The following is a 21596-nucleotide window of genomic DNA, read 5'->3' on the forward strand; positions in this document are numbered from 1 at the left end:
TCGTTCTAATTTTCTCATCAACCATGCATATAATTACAAAAGGAATAAGGGGTTTTTACTTTAATACTGTATATCCTATTGTTACTTCAGTCTATACAGTTATACAGGGTGTTTCCGAGGTGGTGTTACAAACTTTCGGGGATGATGGCGAAGGGCACATGTATCAATTTGAGATAAGGAACCCTGGTCCGGAAATGACCGAGTCGAAAGTTAGAAGCAACAATAGTTCTGTGGAAATGAAATAATATTATTCCTCTGTACACCTTATTTATGTGTATTCTGTACATCTTACACATACTGTTTTCATCTGACGTTGTTTACGTTGTCTACTTACAGTATTCCATTCAGTGCGCTGTCTGAGAGATGGGGACAGAAAACTACACTAAATGAATGCAGATAGCGTAATGTGTAACGGACATGGTCGGTCCTGATATGCACGTCTGTTGACAGCAGTGTATGTGTACAAGTTGCAGTGTCCAGTTAACCAGTTCTAGTAAAATGGAGGAGTACACGTGAGCTGAATATGCAGACCTGATTTTCGAATACGGATGAGCCAATGGGAACATTAGACAAGCTCACAGATTGTACCGGGCCAAGTATCCAAGTAGGAGATATCCGGCCCATACCATCTTTCCACGACCGTTCCAAAGGTTAAGGGAAGAAGGGCACGTGGTGCCAAATTATAATTCCATTTTCACACAACTATTTTTTATTGTAACTTTCGACTCAGTCATTTCCGGACCATGGTTCCTTATCTCAAATTGATACATGTACCCTTCGCCATCACCCCTGAAAGTTTGTAACACCACCTCGGAAACACTCTGTATAACTTCGAACTTGTAACTTACATTCCACCTTAAATTGCTCATGAAACCTATATTTCGAAAAGTCACTTATGAAAATTGGTAAAATAAAGTTTATTTACTATTACAATAGATTCTACTATTCCGTATTATTTCGAAAAAAAAATAGATTTGTTGTGAATATTAACATGTACCAGGGCTTTGAAGTGATGCATTATCTATGTTACTATCAGGTAGGCCCATCAAGTGGTAGTACCCCAAAAACAGGCTGTGTAAATGAAAGTTGAAAAATTGTAGTTTTAGTTCGACAGTGTATTATTTCCTTGCAGTAACTGCAAATTATACTGTAGTGTTATGGCATAAGGTGATATGTAGAGTAGTGGCAAAAAAACCGGACCGACGGAATAATCAAAATGCCCGAAATTATCCACTGCGCTTGCCACGCCCGCATTCACAAGATAGCGAGTAATCTATTGAAATTATTGTATTTTCGACTGCTGATGTAGTCCATTTCGAAAGCCATTAGAAAATAAGCTGGTAAAATGCATGTTCTGGTAAAATATCGCTGCAATCGAAAAGTATTGGGAATGAATTTGAATAAGGAACAAAAAAAGTTTCCTTGCCAGGCAGGATTCGAACCACGAAAGTCTTAGTTACCAGTCTATCACGCTCTGGAGTGAACAAGGCTCTGAAATCAGCTACAAGGGTCGGTCCGGTTTTTTTTTGCCACTACTGTACAATTCTGGAAAAAAATATTTTATTGTGTACATGTGTTAAAAATATTGATCTCGCATTTATTTCTGTTCATTTTGTGATTGTGGGTTATTGTTACTGGATTGTTGGCAAGAGAATTCGGTGCAAGAATGAAGCCAAATTAACATGCTTTTTCGTTAATAATTTCAGTTTTCCTCCCACTGATATTTGAGGATTTCTACTAATTGGTTGAAATATGTTACAAAATTATTATTATTATTATTATTATTATTATTATTATTATTATTATTATTATTATTTCTAATGAATGTACAGTTGTCAAAAGAAAAAGTGGCCGCAATCTTGAAGCAAAGTTCCCTTCTGGTATCTTCGCTACAATTCGGAGACAGGCGATGTTACATGTTGTTGGATCACGTTGCCTGATATCTACAGTTATAATTAAAGTGTTTTGTGTGTTAAATGATTGCGTAATGGTAGTGTTCCTGCCTCTTATTCATGATGTCCTGCGTTGGAAAACAACCTCGTACTTTTTATGTTCTTTTTGTTTTGTTTTTAAGAGAGAGACAAAATATACATAATTGCTCCTTTCTCTTCTACGATTATTTTACTAATTAACATCAGGTTTATTAATGTATTATGCCATGGCTTTATCATTACGACATTGTGGCTGCAAATGGAAAGAGAAAAGATTTTATTCTCAACAAAAATATTTTTCGTGGCATAAGCAAAACAAACTTACTGGCGTCTGCCTTAGAACATTCAAACAATTAAGCGTTCAAAAAACAAAACGAAAAGTCACGATTCAATATTTAGTCTATCTTCCCCTTATCTCGATCACATCTTGCAGTCAAGTGGGCATGGAATCGACTAGTCTTTGCAAATAACGACTGTTCTTAGACACGACATTCCAGGCATTCTGAACATACATAAGTGTTCTGCCCATGGCCAGGTCTTTCATTGCAAACCCAGCATTTTCCAATCTTTTCTATTTTCTGCCTTCCTCTAAGTCCGCGCATATGATCCACATATCCTAATGTCGTCTATTCTTCTCAACCAGAGACCCAACAAATTCCTTTTTCTCTTTCTAATCAGTTTCAGCACCATTCTTCACCCATTTTTTCCAACACAACTTCATTTCTTATTCTGTCTGTCCACTTCACACGCTTCGTTCTCCACATCCAAATTTCAAATGCTTCTATTCGTTTCTCTTCATTTCGTCGTAATGTCCATGGTTCTTCCCCATACAATGCCACACTCCACACAAAGCACTTCACTAGTCTCTTCCTTAGTTCTTTATCCAGATGTCCGCAGAAGGTGCTCCTTTTTCTATTAAAAGCTTCCTTTGCTCATGTTTGCAGTTTTTCTTGGGAAGGATAAATGCTGTAACTTCCCTTTGCTTTCCGCAAACCACTGTTTCTTTCGCATCTTATTAGATCCCAGGGGGCCCAAGCATGGAAATGAGAAGAGTGGATTTGACTAATTGGGCCCTCCGGACTTCATCGAAATTCACCGCAAGGGTTAAATATTAGTTCTATCAGGATGTTTGACCCGACCAGAGACCGGGAAATCCCAATTAGCCTTTGCCCCCCCCCCCCGCATCCTGGGCTAGCTTCTACAAATCATCAGAAAATCTTGGCGGGAGATTGGGCCAATTTTTCCGCAAATGTTTCCACACTTGTGCCTTCGTAACTCGGCGGAAAAACGTCGGAATTAAATGTCAACGTCCCAGGATCAATTCCTCGTAACTCCTTTTCATTTTATTGTGGTTCAAGATAGTATAATGTAATAATATAAAAAGAAAAACTAACACCAGTATTATGCAACTGTATTGTTCCAAACCTAATATTAAATTTATGTTATTTATATCGCTAAAAACGATAACTGAATATAAATTGAGGAACATTTTTGCAAAAGTCGATAGATGCAGAAATTTTCGAAAGTGAGTTACATATGGATATTGTATGTTTTCTACCTCCGGAATCGATCTATGAAATCAGATTTACCAAAACTTGATTCATACCGTGTGTAGAGACTACCAAACCGTCCAGGATTTTTTCAAAACTCGATAGATCCTGTCACTTAGTGTAATTTTTGTAAAATATTAATTTCTGCATCTATCGACTTTTGCAAAAACGCTCCTCAATTATGAATTGAATATTATTTATGTCGCTAAAGAACGATAACAATATAAATAACTTGAATATTATTTATACAGTATCACTAAAGAACAATAACAGAATATAAATGATAAATATCGGTTTGTTTAATAAATATGAGATATTATATAATATATATTTAATTATTTAAGTAAAGTAACCTATTTTACAAATAAAAATGGTTATTGGTAGGGCCTATTTTAATAATTACTTACATAAAATACAGATTATTTACATCGCGAAAGAACAATAACGGAAAGTAAATATCTTCCATATTATTTATGACGCTAAACAACGAAAACAGAATATAAATGATAAATTGAATATTATTTATATCGCTAAAAAACGATAACAGAATATAAAAACGTGAATATTATTCATATCGTAAAAAACGATAACAGAATAAAAATGATGGCTTGAAATATTTATTTATATCTCTAAAGAACGATAAAAGAATACAAAAAATTATAACTTGAATATTATTTGTATCGCTAAAAGAACGATAACAAAATATAAATAACTTGATATCGATAAAGAACGATAACAGAATATAAATGATAATTTGAGTATAATTTATATCGCTAAAGAAGGATTAAAAAATAAAATGAAACCTTGAAAAAGGCCGGAACCAACAACCTTAGAATCATTAAGCAAGACCCTACCGCTGGTCTACGAGAAGCAGATATGGAATACTTCTATTAGAAAATATTCGCTGTTCACGAGTGCGGCCATTTCCCCCCCCCCCCCCCAGCTGTGGATCTATATGAGCCGTGTTTATTTTTTGTTGCAATTAGTCGAAACTGTAGCCTAATATAGGAGTTAATGTAAAATGAGGCTTCATAGGATTTCATGTAAAATAAGGCTTCATAAGTTTCGATTGATTACCACGATAGGGGACGCTGCTGTCATCGCCACGGCCTCAGATGGTACCGCCACAAGCTCCAGTGCCACAGATGCCTCCGTCGACATCTCCACCTCCACAAATGTCGCCGCAGCAACCATGAAAGATACCGTCGCCAACACTACTACCAAGAAAATGTTACTACTACCAAAACTACTACTGTTGCTACTACCAACACCAATACCACCTCACTACCAATACCACAACCAATACCAACACCACAAACAATACCACCACCACTAATTTCTTAATATTGTCTTTTAACATGAGGGATTCTCATGAGACTGCATTTTCGGGACACTCTTCATGATGAGAGTGGCTTAATGTCTTTATGTGATTATTTGTAATATGTACAATAAGTAGAATTAAAACTAAAGTAGAACCAAACTGTTAAAACTAACAGCAAGATGCTATCCCTCCAGCTGTGCTGCTGTATATAAGAGAGTCCATTTGAGGGTAATTGCTGAAGTTTTATGAAGAGTTTTTCGTTTTAATGCAAATTCCTGAATATGAAGATTAAATACTCTGATTTACTTTCTCTCTCAAATATATACTGTATGATTTCAGACAAGTTAAATAAGTCTAGGACACATATCGTCCGGATTCAGTCCATCCCTATTTAAGCCGCCTTTAAATTGAATTTTCTTTCCAACGAGGTTAAGTGCAAAGACATTAAATTTAATTGTATACATTCTAATGAATGTACATCTATATGAACCGTCCAGAGCAGAAGTGTTGTAAGTTAAAATTGGGTAATGAGGTTTAAAGTAAAAATCCTGTAAAATAAGATAATGTTCACTTTAACTCTCATTACCCATTTTTGACTTACACCAATTCTGCTCTGAACGGCTCATATGACACTAGGGAGGAAATTAAACGCAGAATAAATATGGGAAATGCCTGTTATTATTCAGTTGAGAAGCTTTTGTCATATAGTAAAAAGGTATCCCCATAACATGCCATGAAGGCACTTGGGGGGCATGGAGGTAGAGCCCTATGCTTTCCATGACCTCGGCACTAGAATGAGGTGGTGTGGTCGGCACCACGCTCTGACCGCCTTTTACCCCCGGGAACGACCCGGTACTCAATTTTATAGGAGGCTGAGTGAACCTCGGGGCCGTTCTGAAAGTTTGGCAACGAGAAAAAAATCCTGTCACCACCTGGGATCGAACCCCGGACCTTCCAGTCCGTAGCCACTGCTGTAAAAAACTTTAAAGTTATAATTTTGAAAATAGTTATATTACTGGTTGTTCTGTATGGGTGTGAAATTTGGACTCAGTTTGAGAGAGAAACAGATATTAAGGGTGTTTGAGAATAAGGTTCTTAGGAAAATATTTGGGGCTAAGAGGGATGAAGTTACAGGAGAATGGAGAAAGTTACACAAAGCAGAACTACACGCAATGTATTCTTCACCCAACATAATTAGGAACATTAAATCCAGACGTTTGAGATGGGCTGGGCTGGGCATGTACAGAGCGTTCGCCTACAGGTGGGGCCAGGAAAGCGGACTGCCTGCGGTGTCGCTTGCGGTAATCGTCTATCAGTAAGCTTCCGCTTTCTATACTAATAGCATGCACACAAGAAATTTTCTACGTAGTACTAACTTTGTTATAAGCGATGTTGGAAGTGATGTCATCTGAATCCACACATTTCTGGCATCTTTTAATAAAATTATCATTCACATGAATCAGCTCGTCTTCGGTAATTTTCCTAATCTCTCTTGTTATATTCGCCTTCAATTCATCTGATTTCATCAATTTTTTCTTCCGTCAATACTCCTCGTTTTCGCTTAGGAATTGTAGCATTTAGCGACCCTCTTGTCCTTAATTTGTTAACAAGACGTCTAACAGTTTCTCTACCCGGAATTGGAGCACCCGGATATTTCACTTCAAATTGCCTACGCACCTCTCTGCATGACTCTGTTTTCACATATGCATCATACATAAAAACTCTCTGTTCAAGCGTGAATTTTGCGTTTTGCATTGTTCACAAATTTTACACACAATTTAAGCAACTGTGTTAAGAAACTGCACTGTACGTAAAAACACTGCAACAGCTGGCTCATAACTGATAACTTGTCGACCTTGATTGTCGACGTGAATCAACAACTGCGCGCACAAAGCGGCGTATCAGCACATGACGCTTTCTTGGCCCCAACCATAGGTGAACGCTCTGTAGTACGTATGGGCGAATTCAGAAATGCATATAGGGTAGAGTAGCATAAATCGCACCGCTTCCTAAATGGCACCACTGCTAGTTTAAAACAAGTTACTTTAGTAGTGTAGCATCTAGTGGTATTGTTACAATCTACCATATGAACTACCACCATGTCACTTGATTTTTGCCACTTCTTTGTGCTAGCAACGTGGTGATGGAGTATTTAATATAATCGCTCCGGTGGATGTATATTTAGCTAACATTTTGTAACTAAATAACGGATTTGTATGCAAAGGAATCCATAATCTTAAGATGTTATTGGTTAAAAGAAATATTAAAGAACATTTAACTTAGTACGATTTTCGAACATGTGGTGATTATAGATTAGAATGAAGGAAATAATTACTTATGACGTAGTTTCTTAATTCGCACCAATTTGTAGGTGCCTAATTCGCACCGGTGCGATATGAGCAACCGTAGCAATTCTAGCCGTACAAAAGAAGGCCAAAAAATTTTAACTGAACGAGGAATGCATCAGGTGGGTGCAATATCAAGTGGTAAAAAGGGCGTTAATACAACAAGTGTGTGTTGTACAAGCGCACCAGATATTTTGTGCCACCTATGAAAATTTTTAAACGTCAAACAGTGCATCCTACATTATCAGCAGGTGTTCTTCCAGGATCGTTATTTGTTTGCTCTGATTCAGGTTACATCAACAGTGAACTATTTGTCGAATAGCTTAAACATTTTATTTGCCACTCATACCTACCATAGAAAAAAGTGCTGCTTCTGTATGTCCACCTATACGAACCATTCCAAAAATTTAGAAGCTAGATTATCTCAGGAAAATGATGTGCTCCTATTTCAGCTTCCTCGTCATAATACTCAGAGGCCCAGCCTTTAGATGTTTCTATCTTCAAATCATTTCAGACAGCTAAATCATGAAGCAGTTCTTAGGTGGCTTCGAGATAATCGTGGAGAAAAGGTGACGCAGTTTATAGTCTGAACTGCCTGGTGAAGAACATGGCAAATGTGTAACAATAAAATACGCATTCAGGAAGTTTAAATGTTACGTAATTTATGCTCTAATTTTTCAATTTCATTTGAAGATGCGTTACTCTCTTACATTAATTTCAATAAACTTGTAATTTGCATTTATTACATTATTCATATTAAATACTGTTCAATATGTTCAATATTAAAAGCTTTCCTTCATCCTGTTTCCTGTAGTTAAAGAGGTGCGATTTAAGGAACCGCAGGTGCTATTTAGGAAACTAGTTGCCTAAATGGCACCACTGACAAGTGTTTCGAAAATGTCATTCTACTTCAAAAATATTAAATCAAATTCAAGGATTATTTTTTACATGAAAGGTAAATGTTCTGGGAATGTATTTCTGTAAAGGAATGCAGAAAATAAAAACTGTATTGTTCAATAAAAATTATAAATGCTAAAGTGGTGCGATATACGCAACCTTACACTAGAGACCGGAGGGAAAAAGAACTTTGGGGAGGCCGAGATGTAGATGGGAGGATAATATTAAAATGGATTTGAAGGAGGTGGGATATGATGATGATGACGATGATGGTGATAGAGACTGGATTAATCTTTCTCAGGATAGGGACCGATGGCGGGCTTATGTGAGGGCGGTAGTGAACATGCGGGTTCCTTAAAAGCTATTTGTAAGTACTTAAGTACATCTGTATGAGAATACGGCCTGGTTGGCATAGTTGGTATAGCGCTGGCCTTTTATGTCCGAGGTTGCGGGTTCGATCCCGGGCCAGGTCGATGGCATTTAAGTCTGTTTAAATGCGACATGCTCATTTCAGTAGATTTACTGGCATGTAAAACAACTCCGGCGGGACAAAATTCCTGCACACTGGCGACGCTGTTATAACCTCGGCAGTTGCGAGCGTCGTTAAATAATACATAACATTTTTCTATATGAGAATACCATACTAAATGGGCTGTGACGTAGCTCAACTGCAAGTGACTCATTCGTGTTCCAAATGTAATGTCTGAAGTATCTCAACTTGCATTTGGCAGCGTGTGTTTAATAAATAACCCACAATGTTGTCTTTAGCGCTTCCCTTTGGAAAGATGAGTCTCTAATTGTAACCTCCTCAGCCGGATACGAACCAGCGACCCCTGCGTAGACACGGATGTATTTTAACCACGAGAATATTGATCATCGTAGATTTATTAATAGTCACATCGTATTACTCTGGCACCTTTTCTTAGTGTTGCAGATAACATACAAAGTTGCCAATGCTGTCGACCATCACATTTATTTTCATTTTCATCTTGACCAACCCAGTAACGCAGTAAATAAATTGCATGAAGCCTTGAAGTAGATTACACTGTGGATGCATAAATTTGCATTAAGCTTAGGGGAGAGTCGGGTAGTATCGGACATCGGGTAATATCGGAGAGTGAGTTTCTTTCATCTACCACACGATGATAGTACCTGATTGACATGGTTACGTTTCTGTGATGTCGCATAGAGAAACGTAACCATGTCATTCAGGTACTACCATATGGTGGTAGATGAAAGAAACGCACTGTCCGATACTACCCGATATCCGATACTACCCGACTCTCCCCTATATCCAAAGAAATCGCACGCAATCCTATTGGGGCATAATCGTCCAGTAGCACTATTGGTAATGGTACTATACCAGATAAATAATTAATTAGTATTTTTGTTCAATACAGTGAAACGATTAGAAACCTTGATATTCTTACCGACAGCGATCTAAATTGAAACACTCGGGTAAGACACTTGCAAAAAATTTTTTCTCCAATCCACCCCGTTTCATATTCGTATGAAAGAAATTGTACAATTTAGTGTAAAGAAGAGTTTTGTTCAGATGTAGATTTTTGTTATTCCTTGTTAACCAATTCAAGTTCACTCTGAACTTATCTGAGAGAGACTACAACGTGTTCATAATATGTGCATACAATTCATCTGCATTACTCGTAAATTTGACCATGTAACACCTTCCTTCCAATTATTTTCCTGGGTGCGTCTGTAGAAATAACTCGCATATGGAATTTATACAAACTGACGTCAGGATATTATCGGAATTGAAAATTAAATTGCAATAATTTGTCTTATTCAGTTATTTTAAAGTATTGGTAAATATGTTGATTTACATTTCTTCACTGCGTGTAACACTGCAAGTTTAATATTTTAGCCTATTTAATTAACTAGAATACAGATGTAGATTCATTTCCCGGGCTGAGAGGCCGTGGTCTATTGATTGGTTTTATACCAGACGTTTCGTCTGCAACTGCAGCAGACATCTTCAGTGGAGTGGTATCCGAGGTCGCAAGACTCTTCTCGGCGTACCTGAGGCAACTGACAATGAATCTACATCTATAGACTCCTGCCGTGAAAGAGTACACTACAAGATTAACTAGAATATAATTACGACACTTAAAAGTTTTGCTTCAGTCATTTAATATTTATGTGATAGTAGCCTGTATAATAAATTAATTAAATCCATGCTGTTTATACTGTATTTTGTTTATAGTTTGATTATGTTGCATATGTATTTCTGGTAGGCAGGGCATGTAGCACGAATGCGCGAATCCGGATAGATTGTTAGTTTTGAGGCCGGAGGTAAGAAGACCTCTGGGGAGACCGAGACGTAGATTTATTTTAGTAGGTTATTTTACGACGCTTTCAACAGCGTTATTTAGCGTCTGAATTAGATGATGGTGGTAATGCCAGTGAAATGAGTCCGGGGTCCAACACCGAAAGTTACCCAGCATTTGCTCATATAGGGTTTAGTTAAAATCCCGGAAAAACCTCAACCAGGTAACTTGCCCCGACCGGGAATCGAACCCGGGCCACCTGGTTTCGCGGCCAGACGCGCTAACCGTTACTCCACAGGTGTGGACCCGAGACGTAGATGGAATGATAATACTAAAATGGATTTGAGGGAGGTGGGATATGATGGTAGAAACTGGATTAATCTTGCTCAGGATAGGGACCAATAGTTGGATTATGTGAGGGCGGCAGTGAACCTCCGGGTTCTCTAAAAGCCATAAGAAAGTATAGGTATTATTTCTGGTGGTGTGAAAGAGAGGATCTGATGGCTTTAAACACAACAGAATGACTAAATAATATATTCTGAATAATGGTTAAAGTCTTCGTTCTAAAGTGAAGTGCTTCAGAATGCATAAAATGTATTAAATATTAAACAATTTTGTCTTATAGTTAGAAGAACATGTCTGAGAGTGAAGACAGAGGTGGGCTGGTGTAGTCCGTATTTTTTTTTTTTTTTTAAGTTCTTGACTTCTATTGATGCTATGACATCCTCTTTCTCTTCTGTAGGGGCGTGAGAATTTATAACTATGATATAACTCCATCTACCCTTAAGTACTAAATATGATAACCTGTCACTGATAAATTCGACCTTTTTTTACTGCTGATTTTATTCTTATATAAAAAAAAAGAATCCTGTTCCTAATTGGGGTTTATTGTTTCGTTCCCCGTAATACAACAAGTAATCTCCTATTTGTGATATGCCATTCTCATCTAACCTAACCACTTGACTCCCAGTAAGTCTATACTATATCTAGCTAGTTCTTTTCTTACTAATGTTACCCCTCCTGTGCTATAAAGACTAGTTATGTTCCACGTACCAAATTACATAACATTATTTCTATGCTGTGGTTATGCCAGAAAATCAGTCCCATTCCGAGGCTGATAAGGACGTAAATAGCCATAGTAACTGACGCACCCAATTTAAACCCAACTAACTAACTAACTAACTAACTGACTAAATTCAATGATATTACAAGTTCATGTGACATATGTAGACGATTTTTGGCTTGCATTGTCTTTTAATACTATATCTTCTATGGTAAGATTTCGTATCAGGCTGTCTAGCTGTTTAACTATTCCGTAACTGTATCAGAATGTAATGATTTTCCTCATTCATATCTATTCATATCATGTTTGTGGATTATAGAATAATATTGGTTTGTTGCAAAAGAATTTAGTCTCCTTCAACACATGGACATTTCTTATTTCAACAAGTTCCTAGGCATTTTCTATGATATTTACAAGTTCAGACGACAGACTTAAGCGATTCATGGTTTATAACATCTACTCCCTTGGAGGAGGATTTGTAGCATTCTATGAATTATTGACCTCTTCCTAAACTATCCTAGTATGCAATGGTTCCTTGTATGTTTCTCTTCATAATATGGTAGTGGTTTAAAAGTAAGTATTGGACTGGTGACAAGAAAAGGAAGTGAAATCAACGTGAATATTATTTCATAATTTCAGATTTTTCAAATGACAAAGAATAATTTAGAGATAATTTAAGGGAAATGAAGACTAATCAATCAGAAAACATTGATGGAATCAAGTGTTGCAGATGTTTCTGGGGCAGGCGACGGGAATTTAATCTGCGACATGTAATAAATGATTCATGAGGCAGGTTTAATTTCCGTTGTCTTTCTAAGTGAAATATCAACGTTGGAAACTGGTGAAGTTCATGAATTGGGCGATCGTACACCTGCATTTGAAGCTGCTTATTTATTCGCCTTTAGTAACTCGTATGCGGTAAGAAATTAAATTGCACTTTCGTGAGGCTATTTGGAAAAATTCAGTTTTAACATTGATTAAGTTTATGTCGTCTGTTGGAAGGTGTTATGTAACTCATAAATGACCAAAATTTAGTTTTCTGTTTTTCATCGCAGTGTTGAGAGTTTGAGAATTTTAAGTTCAGTGACGTGTGCGACTTATATGTTATCGTGTGTATTAATAGCTACAATTGTGGGCGAAGATTTTTAGGATGCAATGGTTTCCCGCCACTTGCTGTCCATATTATGATGATGGATTATAGAATATGTGATTTGTGTCTCGAGAATTCTGTGCAGAAGAGTAAGAAAAGAATAGTATGTGTACAAATGTAAAGATATAACCAGCTACATGACAGCCAAATTAGCCCCGAAATTGGCGCGTTTGAGGCTTTCATCTTTCCAATCGTGATTTAATAGCTGTAGGTGTGTCGAACCTACTTGCCTGCCGCCTTTAAACCGAACAAAATGCTCCTGGTACTATTTTGTCAGATTATGAGTAGACCCACAGGGTCAAAATTCTACCGGAAAATTTGGATCAATGGAAAATCTATGACTCTATTGGGAATCGAACCCAGGACCTTCCGGCTTGCAGCGTCACACTTTAATCGCGCGCCACCATTATTGTTTATGTTTAATATATTTTTAGCTTTGAGTCGAAGAATTCTGGAACATTAAACTGAGGTATTTATTTCGAACACAAATAAGAAAAACTTTCCCATCTATGTACCATTGCGTAGGAAAAGTGCTTTTAGATCTCTACATTTGAATCATTTGTTTCAGAAACAGCACTTCTCCCTCCAGTAACATTTTTCAGGAAATTGAAAAAACGTTCTGTAAGGCATATTTTATTGTTCACACTTGTGGTATTTTTTTCATTTGATCATTTACTAAATACAAACATCCTGACATCTTGCTTATTTGAATGAGTTCAATACCCACAACTACAGAATTTGTTTAATTTGGAGGAGATGTGCTGTTTCTGAAACAAACAGTAGGAATAACAAGAACAACAAGTAGATTCTCAATGTTAATAAACTTAAATTAATATAGAAATGCTAATATAAGTTAGAGAACATGTTTTAAACCCATTCATTCAAACTTCACAGCATAACCTGCCTAATAATCACAACTTAAAATGCAGAAAATGTTACTTGCAAAGAAAAAGAAGTTCACTAAGTTTCTGTCAAACAGGACATTTTTAATTATGTCAATAATAAATTCATGATGGCATCAAAGCATACACACAACATTACTCTTCCTTAGTATGTTTTCTTGCATCACCATGATTAGTCATCAGTTGATGTCGTTGGCCAAGTATATAGTTCATTATAAAAATCATGATATTCTGTTGGAATGTATGGTTCCAATTTCTTAATGTCTGATAATAGCCATGTGGATAAGCAGGAACACTGGGCAGCATAGGAAGTGTGCTTGAAAGTATGAACAGTCAGTCCATCAATAAAGTTCCTTCCTGAGATATGATCCACTTCATATTGGAACTCCATAAAGTCATTCACATGAAACGTTACTTTCTGATCTCTTTTCACTCCTCTTCCCATGGACTCAATGGACAGAACAGACTTCTTGAAATAGGTCTTCCACCAATGGTTAAAGTCCAAAATGCCTGCAGTTTGTATCATTTGAACAGAGAATCTGTTGTTCTTATTTGATGCAACTATTAACTCTATGTATTCTTTTATTGAATAGATTCTGTCTGATATGCGAATCTTCCTCTTTATAACACCAAAATCTCGATCACAGGGCATGAAGGAATGCCCACGAATCGGAAAATAATGGTATATTTTTTTTAATCTGCCAGTAGTAACAAGAGTTTGGAGAAATCGAACAACTGTGTTATTCCTATTCTGACCTGGGCAGCTATCAGAGAAGATGTGTAGGTACTTTGTTGTGTTTGGTAACTCGTTGCTTATGTAACCTAAGATAAATGAACAGACTTGATCTGGACCTTTTTTAACCAGTGCCTCGTGATATATGTACAATTTTGCTGTGTTATCCCTCAAGTTATGTATATTAAATACATTAACATTAAGTTGCCTGAGATAGAATGCTTCCTGCACAGGTATCTCTGGCAGATGCAAATTCTGCTTATAATCTATACATATTGAAGAAGTTTCATTGTCTTCTTTGCAGAGATTAGAACAGTATTCCATTTTTTTGGTGAACTTGTTGGCTCTTCTTTTATGGACAATAAACTCTGCTCCTGCTACACGTTTGGCGTTATCATTCAGCGATGGACTTTTCATCCTTACCGATAGTTGTTCGCATGTACAGTAGGTATCCATTTGTGGCTTCCCAAATGATAGACTGAATCGCTCCTTAAAAATTTTGCGGTATAACCAGTAGGATACCTGTTGGTCAGGATACTTCTCCATAAAGGAGGCATGCATTAATGTGATATTAATTTAACCTCTCGCTCATATATTCTATTTCTCTTGATGAGTAGTGAGATTTTTGGTTGGATATGAGCGTATGTGATCTTCCACTAATATACACACTTCCCCAGAATTTTCATTTCCAGAAGTGTTTTTACTCCTCAAATCCTTTGGAGATCTTCTAAGCAGTAACAAAGATGTTAGACGACACGAATGCGACCCTTTGTCACACCATGCAAGTTTAGAAATGCTTTGGCACACACTTGTTGTCGTCCAGAACTATATGTCACATAATACTTGAAATTACGCGAACGTGGCTTCTTTGGTTCATCTCCCTGCGGACGTCTCCTTTTAACTTGCACTACTTCCACTAATGCTTGTAAATACGAATCCTGTTCGTCTTTAGTTTCTTTGGCATAAAAGTTTGTAAATATTTCTTCTCGATCCCCCTCCAATAATCTTCCAAAGCACTTCAATTTACACCTGAAGGAAAGAGAGATTATGTTATGTGACGAAAAGTATAACAGGAGTAAATATGGATTCAACATATTATGAATCATGTTACATTGCAATGTATGATTTTCATACCAACAGCAACGCTATTGAACAGGTAAACATTAATACTGTGGCATACTCACTTGCAATCATTTCCAATTTTCTTCTTTGCGACCACCTTAGAAGCATAGTTGATATGTTCTAACCCCTTTACTCTTCCTCTTTTCACATGTCCTCGTTTGTATTCAACACTTCTAAATCCTCTCTTTCGTTTTTCCACTACGGACAAAACAGCTCCCTCATCACTACTAGACGCCATGTTGGAATAGTACTATTGGAGGAAACTAGCAGTTCTCCTTGTGGAGAACAGAAACAGCACCTCTCCAGGATAAGTGTTGTTTCTGCACAAAACTGTAGCATTTCAGTCGGTAATTGCGATTGTGCTAACAACTCATATACCGTCAAACAGTGGAGAAGTGTTGTTTCTGAAACAAACGATTCATTTGAAAGTATTAGATTCCATCTAATAATCATGTAGTTTATAGAAAATCACGTACTCTGCTTCGTATAAATTGTTAAATATAGCTTTCTTTTATAATAATAATAATAACAATAATAATAATAATAATGACGAAAACGTAATACGGCGAACGCCAATAGGGGAAGTTATCCCCACCCACATGAAATGTGCATTCGACACAACACTAGCCTATCACGTAGAGTGTGTGGTGAGCTTGTAGGGGAAAAGTGGAAAGGGGTCGTGGGCGGAGCTTAGCGTTCGCCGTATTACGTTTTTACCATAATAATAATAATAATAATAATAATAATACTAATAATAATAATAATAATAATAATAATAATAATAATATTGCTTGGAAATCCAAGGTTGAGACGATGGACAGCAGAAACGTATCAGATATCTGGAGAGTATCTCGAAATCTGTCCAATACGTCTCGATCTATGCATCCATTTACAGTCGCTCCCGATGTCACTGTCTTTACTCTTGAGAAGAAGGCTACCGCACTGGCAGACGTTAACGTCTCTCCTGAAATATGTACTTCTGTGTACTTGGGACGTTGGTCAATTCAGGTCTAATCATTTTCCCCTGCCATTAGGAAGTCTGACAACCTTGCTGCTGTGACTATCGGATGGAATGCAGCTATTCAGACCTGAGTTTGTATCTGTATTCGTAGGTGAGCTGGCGATGCTCTGTCTAAAAACTACGCAGAATTTCATCCTAATCTTCTCATTAACCATGCTTATAATTACAAAACGCATAACGGCGTAACGGGGTTTTACTTTAACACTGTATATTCTATTGTCCCTTCAGTCTATACAGTTATATAACTTCGAAACTGTAACTTACATCCCGCCTTAAATTGCTCATGAAACATAAATTTAGAAAAGTCACTTATGAAGATTGGTAGAATAAAGTTTATTTACTATTACAATAGCTTCTGCTATTCCGTATTATTTCGAAAAAAAATAAATTTAGATTTTCTGTGAACATTAATATGTACCACTGGTTTGAAGTGATGCAATATCTGTGTTACTATGAGGTACGCCCAACAACTGGATGTACCCCAAAAATGGGCTGTGTAAGTGAAAGTTGAAAAATTGTAGTTTCAGTTCGACCGTGTATACAAATTATTTCCTCGCAAGTAATTGCAAATAATACTGTTATGTTGTGGCAGAAGCTGATATGTACAATTCTGGAAAACATATTTTATTGTCTAGATATGTTAAAAATATTGATCTCGCGTTTATTTCTATTCATTTTGTGATTGTGGTTTATTGTTACTGGATTGTTGGCAAGAGAATTCGGCGCAAGAATGAAACCAAATTTGCATGCTTTTTCGTTAATAATTTCAGTTTTTCTCCCACTGATAATTTATTTGAGGATTGCTACTAATTGGATGGAGTGTTACAAAATTATTATTATTATTATTATTATTATTATTGTTATTATTATTATTATTATTATTATTCCATTCTTAATTTAGGATTCCATTATTTCATTTGTAATTATCATTTTAATTAATTGCCATTAATTTAATTATTTCTTTGTACTTTTATTGTAAATTATTGCTAATCTTTTTGATATATTGTTTGTGCTGAACTGTAATTGGCCTCTGGCTGTTGTACAGCACATTAAATATAAGTAAATAAATAAATAAAATTATTATTATTATTATTATTATTATTATTATTATTATTATTATATCTAATGAATGTACGTCTATATGAGCCGTGTTTATTTTTTGTTGCAATTAGTCTAAACTACAGCCTAATATAAGATTTCATGTAAAATGAGGCTTCATAAGTTTCTATTGCTTATCACGATAGGAGACGCTGCTGGCACCGCCACGGCCTCAGATGGTACCGCCACAAACTCCAGTGCGACAGATGCCTCCGTCGACATCTCCAACTCTACAAATGTCGCTGCAGCAACCGTGAAAGGTACCGTCGCTAACACCACTACCAAGAAAATGTTGCTACTAACAAAACCAATACTGTTGCTACTAACAATACCAATACCGCTACCAATACCACCACTACCACCAATGCCAATACCACCACTAACACCAATAGCACTACCACGAATACTTGGTAAAGCAAATATACCTAGTCAAGTATATAAGGTTTTTCTGGGGTGATCGCTGCAAATTATAAAGAAAGGTTTCCTCTACTACATTCGGGTTAGAAATTTACAAAGCAATTATTAACAAGCTGTCATTTACGACTTAGTGATGTCTTTCGCTTTGCCCCTCTCTCCCCTGTACTTTAAAATATAACTGTAATAGATATTTAATTAATTTCATTCATTCCATTTATTCACTTAGTATCAGTGTTTACTTTTTGTTGTAATGAGCCCAAACTATAACCTAATATATGATTTCATGTCAAATGAGGCTTCACAATTTTCGATTGATTATCACGATAGGAGACGCTGCTGTCACCCCCACGGCCTCAGATGGAACTGCCACAAACTCCAGTGCCACAGATGCTTCAGGCGACATCTCCACCTCCACAAATGTTGCTGCAGGAATCATGAAAGGTACCGTCGCCAACACCACTACCAAGAAAATGTTACTACTAACAAAACTACTATTATTGCTACTACCAATACCACCACTACCACCAATACCAATACCAATACCACCACTACCAACAATACTTAGTAAAGAAAATATACCTAGTCAAGTATGTAAGGTTTTTCTTCGGTGATCGCTGAAAATTATACATAAAGGTTTTCTCTATTACATTCGGGGTATAAATTTACAAAAGTAATTGTTAACAAGCTGTCTTGGCTAAGACTAAGCGATCGACGAGCCCTGCATTCTCTTATTCTCTTATTTCAAATTCTGCGCACCGCTACCCAAATCTATTTGACTTTTCGTTTTCAAAATTTATCCGCGTATCATCAGCTAAGTACCAGGTCTCATCATAACAATTTACTCATTATACCTTAACACAAGACATCTTTATATTCTTCATCCTACACAGTTTCAGTTGCTAGAAATTGGAACTCGCTTCCGAGTGATGTAAGGGGTTGTTGGACAATAACTTCATTTAGGTCAAAATGACATAAATTCTTACTCAACAGATTAATTACTGATTAATATTTGTTACTTATAATGAAACTAACATCTGTCCGTTCTTATTATTACAATTGAGACCGGGAATCCAAGAGGGGCCCAAGTCCATTACATCAAACTTTTGGGAAATTGAAAAAAAAAATGTTTGCTGTTGCTACAAAATGCCTCTGACTAATTATTTTTTGTTTCGTAAGTACATCTCCATTACATCTTTTCATATAACCATGGCAACAAGCTCCTACTAATTATTTTGCATGAGAAATAAATTTTGAAAGTGATTAAATATTGGGCCCCTCTTGGATTCCGACTCTCAATTAATTTCTCTAATTATAATACAAAACTTTTAATAGCAAAATCTCATGACACTAGTATTCTCATTATATTAATATGTTTTAGATTTATATCTTGCTCCCTATAACGTAAATCTAGTAAACTTCTATTAAATTAGTTCTCATCATTTTAACCAACTAGCTATCTCACAACTTATTTACAATTATATACATATTGAATGAGAGAGGAACATAGGTTAAGAGTGTTTGAGAATAAGGTGTTTAGGAAAATATTTGGGGCTAAGAGGGATGAAGTTACAGGAGAATGGAGAAAGTTACACAACACAGAACTGCACGCATTGCATTCTTCACCTGACATAATTAGGAACATTAAATCCAGTCGTTTGAGATGGGCAGGGCATGTAGCACGTATGGGTGAATCCAGAAATCCATATAGAGTGTTAGTTGGGAGGCCGGAGGGAAAAAGACATTTAGGGAGGCCGAGACGTAGATGGGAAAATAATATTAAAATGGATTTGAGGGAGGTGGGATATTATGATAGAGAATGGATTAATCTTGCTCAGGATAGGGACCAACGGCGGGCTTATGTGAGGGCGGCAATGAACCTCTGGGTTCCTTAAAAGCCAGTAAGTAAGTATACATATTGTATATAGTCTGAATTGAATTACATTAGCTCATAAATTATTACTTTTTCTTATAGGTGTTATCTCAATTTAGATAAACATGTACTAGTAGTTAAAACTTAACTGAAGAATATTGCTGGAGAATCTTTTAAGTGTATTGTAAATCGACATCTCCACCTCAACAAATGTCGCCGCAGCAAACATGAAAGGTACCGTCGCCAACACCACTACCAAGAAGAAGTTGTTACTACCAATACCACCACCACCAATACCGATACCACCACCAATACCAATACCACCACCACCACCACCACCACTACTTTCTTAATATTCTCCTTACTTACGAGTTCTGCAGATCTCTGTTAGTATATCAAAACTTCCTTTCGTTAGGTTTAAAATACGACGAAGTAATAACAATACTTACTTACAAATGTGTTTTAAGGAACCCGCAGGTTCATTGGCGACCTCACATAAGCCCGCCATCGGTCCCTATTCTGTGCAAGATTAATCCAGTCTCTATCATCATATCCCACCTCCTCAAATGCATTTTAATATTATCCTCCCATCTACGTCTCCGCCTCCCAAAAGTTTTTTTCTCTCCTGTCTCCCAACTAACACTCTATATGCATTTCTGGATTTGCCCATACGTGTTACATGCCCTGCCCATCTCAAACGTCTGGATTTAATATTCCTAATTAAGTCAGGTGAAGAATACAATGCGTGAAGTTCTGCGTTGTGTAACTATCTCCATTCTCCTTTAACTTCATCCCATTTAGTCCCAAACATTTTCCTAAGAACCTTAATTTCAAACACCTTTCATCTCTGTTCCTTTCTCAAAGTGAGAGTCCAAGTTTCACAACCATACAGAACAACCGGTAATGTAACTGTTTTATAAATTGTAACTTGCAGATTTTTTGACAGCAGACTAGATGACAAGAGCTTCTCAACCGAATAATAACACGCATTTCCCATATTTATCCTGCATTTAATTTCCTCCCCAGTGTCATTTATATTTGTTACTGTTGGTCCGAGATATTTGAATTTTTCAACCTCTTCGAAAGATAAATCTCCAATTTTTATGTTTCCATTTCGTACAATATTCTGGCCACGAGACATAATCATATTCTTTGTCTTTTCGGGATTTACTTCCAAACCTATCGCTTTACTTGATTCAAGTAAAATTAATAATAATAATAATAATAATAATAATAATAATAATAATCTTTATCACATAATGTGATGTTAATATGGTTACGTTGTATTGTATGTATTTGAACACTGAATCAATTATTTTGCCACAGATATATCACCAAAGGCAGTCGTAAATTCCGGCCCCGTTATTAGAGAAACTGCAGCCTCTAAATACCAAGCGCCAGAAAGTTCTTCGGAAGAGGATTCAGATGCAGAAGAAGGTAGAATGTGGGGGAGGGTGTGTCTCTACAAGGAATTTATATCTCCCTGTAAACCGGGACCCTCAGCAGCAGGCACTTCTGGAGACACAGAGCATTCGACCAGAATTCTTGTTGCAATGATACGTCGATACTTTGCTGCCCAGAAGAGCAAGTGAGCGAGGGTCAAACCGAAGAGAAGCGGTTCGGTGAGGAGTTAAGTTGAAACGTGTTTCATTTGTCAGAGTAAACTTACACACAAGAAATAAAATTTCAATAACTGTCTTTAAACACAATTGTTTGTTTTATGTTTACATTTCTCGTTGTCTCCCCATCCCTTTCACAGACGCACATAGGAGGCGTTCAGAGTCCCTAGGTCTACGTATCTGCCTCTCTCCTTTACAGTGTCGTCAGAGTGTTTTGGATTCTAAACTTCCTTTGCAGAGCGAAGAATAGGCCTATATCTTCTACTATATGG

The 21596-nt window shown here is 36.7% G+C and overlaps 1 protein-coding gene across 1 annotated transcript in view; it reads left to right on the forward strand.

Annotated features, from left to right (window-relative positions):
- The window catches only part of LOC138707340 (mucin-21-like), a 98827-nt gene extending 77438 nt beyond the window's left edge, over positions 1 to 21389 (forward strand). Inside the window, exons 2-4 of the mRNA XM_069836627.1 lie at positions 17565 to 17678; positions 18163 to 18276; positions 21032 to 21389. Coding sequence (XP_069692728.1) covers positions 17565 to 17678; positions 18163 to 18276; positions 21032 to 21297 — 494 coding nt within the window. The 3' untranslated portion in view covers positions 21298 to 21389. The remainder of the gene's footprint in view (positions 1 to 17564; positions 17679 to 18162; positions 18277 to 21031) is intronic.
- The last annotated feature ends 207 nt before the right edge of the window (positions 21390 to 21596 follow it).

This window comes from Periplaneta americana, chromosome 10 (genome assembly GCF_040183065.1).
Source record: "Periplaneta americana isolate PAMFEO1 chromosome 10, P.americana_PAMFEO1_priV1, whole genome shotgun sequence".
Classification (NCBI taxonomy): domain Eukaryota; kingdom Metazoa; phylum Arthropoda; class Insecta; order Blattodea; family Blattidae; genus Periplaneta; species Periplaneta americana.